At 49.1% G+C, this 7,796-nt stretch overlaps 1 protein-coding gene across 1 annotated transcript; it reads left to right on the forward strand.

The window, feature by feature from the left end:
• Window positions 1-294: 294 nt before the first annotated feature.
• Window positions 295-2,313, forward strand: COCCADRAFT_35470 (uncharacterized protein; the record flags this gene model as incomplete). The annotated part of the gene is made up of 3 exons (XM_007712545.1): window positions 295-363; window positions 429-1,246; window positions 2,304-2,313. 3 exons carry the CDS (start codon window positions 295-297, stop codon window positions 2,311-2,313), a joined length of 897 nt encoding a protein of 298 aa, XP_007710735.1.
• Window positions 2,314-7,796: the final 5,483 nt, after the last annotated feature.

Raw genomic sequence — 7,796 nt, forward strand, 5'->3', positions numbered from 1 at the left:
CTCTTCTTTTTTTCCCCACACCCGCTGCACACTGTCAAGACGGCGCCTCCAGCCCCAGCCCCCGACGCTGCCCGCTCCTCTCGCTCATCTTCGCCACTGCGCATTGCCAGCCAACTGACAACGGCCTCGGCCATCCTCTGGGATCCCAAGTTTACATCGCGAGCGCCTCCGGGCAGCCTCCACCCCGTCCACGCAGGCACTCTCGTCCCCCCGCACCGCACAGACTCGTCCATCAGCGTCCGCAACCTTGGCGACGGTGACGCCAACGGCGACACTGCGCCCATCGTGCCCACTATGGACAACCGAAGACACCCCAGCTCTTTCCAGCAGCTCGAGAAGCTCGGAGAGGGTACCTATGCCACGGTAGGTCGCCACTGGACCATGTGCCCCTACCCCCCGCTCTCGAACGCCTATGCTAACTCGCCCAGGTCTTCAAAGGCCGCAACCGCCAGACGGGCGAACTCGTCGCCCTAAAGGAGATTCACCTCGACTCGGAGGAGGGTACGCCCTCGACGGCCATTCGTGAAATCTCCCTCATGAAGGAGCTGCGCCATGAGAACATTGTCCTGCTACACGATGTCATACACACCGAGAATAAGCTCATGCTCGTCTTTGAATACATGGACAGGGATCTTAAGAGGTACATGGACTCACGCGGCGACCGAGGTGCTCTCGACCCAGTCACCATTAAGTCGTTCATGTACCAGCTGCTCAAGGGAATCGCCTTTTGCCACGAGGCCCGCGTTCTTCACCGCGATCTGAAGCCCCAGAACCTGCTCATCAACAATCGTGGACAGTTGAAGCTGGCCGATTTTGGTCTTGCTCGCGCTTTTGGAATTCCAGTCAATACCTTCTCCAACGAGGTCGTGACCCTATGGTACCGCGCTCCCGATGTCCTGCTCGGCAGTCGCACATATAACACTAGCATCGACATTTGGTCAGCTGGTTGCATCATGGCCGAGATGTACACGGGCCGACCTCTCTTTCCAGGGACTACCAATGAAGACCAGGTACAAAAGATCTTCCGGCTCATGGGCACGCCGTCTGAGCGCTCGTGGCCGGGGATTTCACAGCTGCCCGAGTACAAGAACAACTTTCCCGTCTACCACACCCAGGATCTGCGTCTTATCCTGCCACAAGTCGACCAGGTTGGACTTAACTTGCTCAACAGCATGCTTCAGCTCCGACCAGAGATGCGTATATCTGCCGCAAATGCTCTTCAGCACCCATGGTTCAACGACTTGCCGCAACGGCAACAAGAAGTCGCCCAGATGCAAGCCCAGGCACATGCCCAGGCACAGCAGGCCCAGATGGGTGGCGGTTACCAAGTACCTCAAAACGCCTACTAGCAGCAACGCGTACTTCTAGACACTATGAATCCATATGAATATGAGTTGGCACCTCGATGCACACGCGGAATACTAGTGGTAAATGAGAATAACGATCTTTTATGGCCAACTGCATGTTGCAGCAAGATACCACATTACCAATCCTCACGAGACGCGTACAAGTATAAGGGTTTCTCATACTTGTGGAATGGCACCACGTACATGGCGTCGATGAGTACACTCTTGAGGATCCCATTTTAGGAAAATGGTATACGCTATGTGCCCTACGCTCACTTTCGTGCCAAATCATCCTGCCAGGCACCACCGCCTCCCTATATGTCTTTGGGAAAGCTCTATGTATGGAATGGCGCTACATTTGTACTTTATGCAAAGCCATCGGTGTCTCCAACTTTGAGATCTGAGACCCTGAATAAACGCCGTCGCCTCTCTTGATGGATTGTTAGCGGGGGTTTTGAATTCAATGCATAAACGGGGGTTTTTTTCTTTCTAATGTTGAGATATCGCCCTTTTGTGATCCTTGATTCATGTGTGTGAATATGGTTTTACATCTTGTGACTGATGTTGTCTTTGTCAATTCATACCCTTTTTCCGCTTGAATACCATGAGTTCAATCAAGTGACAGAAAAAAAGACATTTGCAGTTGTTCTATTTTGACGTAAGACACATCCTTGGATAGAACTCGGGGGGGGGGGGGGGGAAGGAGGTTAGCCATGAATCCCCACTTCCCATGCCACACGCACCCCCCCCCCTTTTCTACCCTTTCTTTTTCTCTGCAACTCGATAGACTACACGCAGTAAGATTACGCACTTTCTTCCTTCTCGTTGAAGAAACTGCATTGTGCTACAAGCTACGATGATGCCTTGGAGGGTAGCAGATTAGGCACTGTAGCTGTGTTTATATTTCCCAGAGAACGTCACTCCACTACACACGATACACCTCTCTAGTGGAGGTAGTGAATCTTGAACATCACTTGAGAGTGATTTATTGTTTTAACTGGGTGTATGTTCTTTTGGTGTCTATCGTGTCTGATTTTTTTTTGGGAAAAGGCAAGGGATGAATTAGTGTGTAAGCATCATATCACGTACACAAAAGTAGGTCAAAGTATTTTTTTTAAATATTGTTGTTCTTACTGTATGTTTCTTTTTGACAATTCTATGTTACCAAAAGACAAGAAATACTACTTTAATTACTGCTGTCTTGTGTATATGCATCTTGTATCACTTTACCTTGATTATTTGATTTTTCTTTTTATATATCTGTTTGCTGCATTGTGTATTAGATCGATTATCTCAGAAAAGAATAGCAGGTCACACCCCGACCTGTCGGAATCGGGTATCGACAGAATAACTTTCTAGTCAAAGTAAAAGAAAAAGAGTGGGTAAGAGTCTGCGAGACCCTGCTTTGCAACCTAAAGAAATAGTTTAGTAATAACCTCTCAACGGATATGTGTCTAGTAGACACACCTCCGTTGGGTATGACAATCAAAATACGGTTGCGACGAAGATAGCAGTTGCCTTGATACTCTTCTATTCCCTCCGTTCAGGAGAATTAAAGAAAAAAAAGACAAGAAGCATGCTTGACGTGTTAGAATAAGAGAAGGCTGTCGTAAATCAGATCTAAAGCGTTCGAATAAGAAGAGTGCTAGGTTAAGATGGATATGATATAGGTAATACTAGAAATAGAAGGTTTTGACACGGGACTATTGTGAGAGCGAGCATAGGATAACATAGTTTAGATATATATTTTACCTTGAAATAGGCAAGAAGAGTATACGATGTAGTTATTGCAAAACATCTAAAATACCAACCCACAATGATTCATTATTCCCGATTCTCCTATTTAAAGAACTACTTGTCTGCGAAGAAAAGGAAAAAAATCAATAGCTGCTAAGAGGGCGTGTTTTTTTGTTCACTTTATAATGAAAGATAACTAAAAGCTAGTATATACCTACGTAATAAATATATAGCAACACAGCTTGCTTCCACAGAAAATATCTACAAGGAAAGATAACACGTAATTATCTTTCTTAGGACGATTCAAAAGAAAAAAGAATCCAATCCTTCTTAAAAAAGTTTCTTCGAATCGCAGTGATAAAGTAGAGTTTTGTCCGGGGTGTTGGTTGCTGGCGAAGCTTCATCGAAATTTTCAGCTCTTACTCCCCCTTTCCCCTTTCCCCTTGAAAAGGCTACAGTGAAATTCTAGGGAAGAGCTGTAATATCTGGCCAAAACTAGATACGAACTGTCCTGCGACTAAACACGAACCTATTATTCATGGAAACGCAGGATGACTTGGTAGTGGTACTGTGTGCTCCGCGGACTATACGAACTTGCTCCGTGGAGCAGTCATTGCATTGTGTATGCGGGGTAAAATGACTCTGTATTCTTATATCGTAATAAGTGTTGAGTTTAGATGCAACGGCCCTTATTTTTTGTTGTAATAGTTTTTGTAATAATTGTTGTTCGCGGGTAGTTTGACGACTTTTGAAATATCTTGCGTGGTTTGTTATCTCCATCTTACCTTTTTGAGAAGTACATACAATACTTGATTATCACGCAAATCAAGTAATTTCCTTACTTGATACAAAAGAATGATGGTTAAGTAGATATCTCGACTGGTATATCTATCCTATCTAGACGAACAAAGACTTTTCCACAGGTGTGCATCTGTGAAAAGACACTGCAAAAAAACATAGCATCTATCACCGATCCATTATTATTGCAAGACTTACAATCGGTACCCACATCTCACATCACTTATGTATCCCAGCCATCAAAGCCCCTTCCTTCCCTTCCTAATCCACTACACTACATGGCGGCCACTCCAACGTCACACCACCAACCTTACTCGCTAGACCACACACATCCTGCAACTACACTTACACTGCATCTGGGTATGCATGTGTGCGTCCAAATTTGGATCCTGCACTCGCCACCCATACAGACATGCCGGATGTCAGATGACCGTGTGTGCGCAGGCGATGGCTTTTTGCGCCATGAAGCTAGGTCTCTCGTATCTTGAAGCTAAAATGCGCCACGCTGGCAGCTTTCTCGCCCCCAAATAAAAGACATGTGAAGCGATGGAAGGAAACGAGAAGGGAAGGGAAGGCGGAGATACGCACAAGTCATCTTTTTTTATTTGAGGGGAAGGTGTGTATGATTGGAGGAGGGGGGAGGGATCAGCGAATATACCGACGTGGTGTGTGGATTTCCCTCTTTTTTTTTTCTCCGAGCCACAGTGTGATGTGATATGTTGCAATGATGCAGGTAGAGTTTTACTGCTATACGAAACACATAGTCTGATTGGATGGAATGACCAAAAAATGGTTGAGCATGAGCATGGTTCGACGACTCAAAAGGCTATGCTGTTGTGGGTATCCTACACTCTGCATGCATGCATGATGCTTCGAGTGCGGCGCCACATGCGGTAGATGGTGTGTATACATAACACAAGCAAAGTCTCTCACTACTGGATGTGGGAAAAAGGCGACTCAGTTCATCTAAATGTAGGAGGATAGACGGCGAATCAAGCGACAGATGGTGCACATCAGTACCTGCAGAGGTATGCACGGGTATCGAGTTCCGCCAAAAGCAAGCGTAGTGCAGCTCAGCCGGATGCTCCTTTCGGTTACACCGACATCGGAAATCGCGGCCCACTCCATGTTTGTACATCAATTCATACGTACGTACGCATGTTGGATCCATGTTAGTAAGTAAGTACTCTATATGAAAGACCATGGAAAGTTCCACCCGTGATCAGCACGACGCTTATCAGACGGGAGGCTTGGTGACAAGCTTCACGCACGCTTGCGCCGACCATGACTCACTTGGAAAGAAAGAAAAAAGCCACGGGCAACCATTGTGAGGTATGCTGGACACCGATCAACAAGGACTAGAATGCATGCGGCGCCACCGTCGCTTAAAGGGGGTGTGAGGGAGAGCCGGCGGAACCGTACAAGGGCAAGCATCATCGTGTCTCCAAGAAGCAGAAGGTAAGTCCATCATGTGCAGTTGGCAAGACGCTGCTAGGCCCAAGCTCCCTCGTCTAGTACTTAGCGGACAGCCCTTGACGGTGAGAATGGCGATTAAATGATCAATACGGCGAGCGCGGTAAGGCATGACGGCGAAGAGCATTGTGCGTCGGACATAAGCGAGCATTTTATACGACTATCCGAGATCGATTGGTCCCAAGCGTAGGTGGTATGCGTAAGTATCTAAGTAGTGTAGAACCATTCGAGTCGGTGAGCATCACTGGGTAGGGGGGATGGTGCGCTGAGAGGGGGGCAAATTGTGCCACCTTGCGGTCCTAAGGGCTTGGGGATGATGTTGCGGGCAGGGCACCCAGGAATGCAGCGCGATTGATTGACTTGGACACTTTTTTGTGAGCGGATACCCGCCGCACTGGACCAGAAGCGATCGGTGAACCTTCTTCTTGTTCGCATGTTTCCGGTCTGGAACGTGAGCCAACCAGAAGACCAGAAACACGGATTTGTCACGGGCGTGGATGTGCGCATGTAGATAGCAGTACGGGTTGGAAGGATGGTATGTGTACGGGGTGAAATGTATGTGCGACACAGACCCGAGCCAGTGTTACAGCATGTGAGAGTACCTCGTACTACTAGGGAAGGTTAGGTGGGTGGTTCGCCAGGGACGGAGAGAGCGAGAGAGATATGCAATGCAGGTAGGTGGTGTAGGGTAGCGGGAAGAGAGAGGCCGGTAAGACGCGTATGCGGGAGGAATCCTTCAAGACGGCAGCGTGGCACGGCAGCGACGTGACAATGGACCAAGGGCTTTTCAGTCGCGGCAAACGCTGATTGTTAAGCACAAAAGAGGCAGCAGAGAGAGTGCGGAAGATAGGCGCACGGAAACGGAAGCATCAGAGTCCCAGCCAATGGCAGGGCCTTTGCAGACCATCGCTATTGTCTGGGCTTTAGCGCGCAGCAGTTGGAGCGGGCGCGTGATATGCTTTGATTGAAAAAGAAGCATCCGCTTAGACGCATGTGTAAGTAATGTAGTTATGCGAGTCGTCGGGTTAGCAATGGCGTGTTCCGGGGCGTGGGATGTGATTTTTTTTATGCAGTAGCGTCCAAGCTGCATAAGCAGGCGTGAAGGAGCGTGTACTCGAGTATGGGTGAGCACATGTACAAGGGCAAGTGAGGGAGCGAGTAAGAGCACGATAGTGTGAGAGGGAAGAGTGTCTGGGCTAGAAGCGAACACGAGCGGTTCCGTGCTACCTGTCATTGGAATTACATGAGAACAAAGTTAGTTGGATACGCTATACTGGTTTAGGCCTAGCGTTCACGTCGCTTGTGCACACGCCCGCGCAGCCCCCATGCACATGGTTAACCGCCAGCCATGACGACTCGACACTAGCCAAACCGTTTCGACATGTGCGCGTGTTCCAGGACGGGAAAAGAAGTCCTACTTTGAGAACGACGATCTGTTCCTGAGCATTCGGTCTAACCGGCAGTCGCTTGCCGGACGAGGGACGAAACATAGCGCGGTTTTGCGGAGTCGGTCCGATGGCCGCAGATGGAGAGAGGGCAAAAAAGACAGTGAGATGGAGCATGGGTGGATGATGAGCTGGAAGGATGGCATCATGTCCATGATGGCTGGCATTGCATGAGCCAGTATACTCGCCACTGTACTGCCACCAGATGAGCCCACCAGACTCGCTGCCCACGCGCCAGGAGCGCTCTGTCGCGCCCTGGCGAGCATTAGTCTACTTGCCTTGCCTTGCCAGCCAAGGCCAAGTCACTGGGAGCCAGCCCGCCGCCATTCAGCCCACTTGACGACAATGCTCATGCTTCACCGGCTGGTCATTGATGGCTGGCTGTCTCAGCCCAGGTGCGTGCGTACCCGCCATCTGCGTCAACGTCCGCTAACACACATACTTTTGATCGTTGTCCATGAGACCACAGACAACGTACGACAAGTGGCACGACCAACATCGTGCTAGGTTTTTCTGCTCCTTCGCATTTGCTCCCACCGGAAAATTGTCTAAAACCTAATAGTGCTCACTTCCCCCCCAACTGACATGCCTAACCCGCCCTATCAATCAACTGCCATTGCAAAAACACCACTGTGGAACGATCCGTCGTCTATCTCATCATGCCAAGGGCTTGCGAGATCGTGGCGGGCTTAATCATTTCTCCTTCACTTTGCCTACTTTGTATCACTGGGCGCGGCGCATGTCACCACCTACTATAACCACCAAGAAACCCCAGGAAGTCGCCGTTTTGCTGACCCAATCGACACACGTCTAGAATAATTCCAAGACAAAAAGGGCTTTCCGCAAGGCTTACTCGTCCCACCTCATAGTACTTAGTAGTAGTACCATATGCCCAGAACCAGGCCCAGGGTTCGTCATGTCGTCCTCTCACCAAAGTGCGGAAAACTCGAACAAGGGTTTCCCTCACGGCCCCCCCTAGTCCCCTCACGCAAGCCCC

Source organism: Bipolaris zeicola, assembly GCF_000523435.1.
Source record: "Bipolaris zeicola 26-R-13 unplaced genomic scaffold scaffold_45, whole genome shotgun sequence".
Taxonomy (NCBI): Eukaryota; Fungi; Ascomycota; class Dothideomycetes; order Pleosporales; family Pleosporaceae; genus Bipolaris; species Bipolaris zeicola.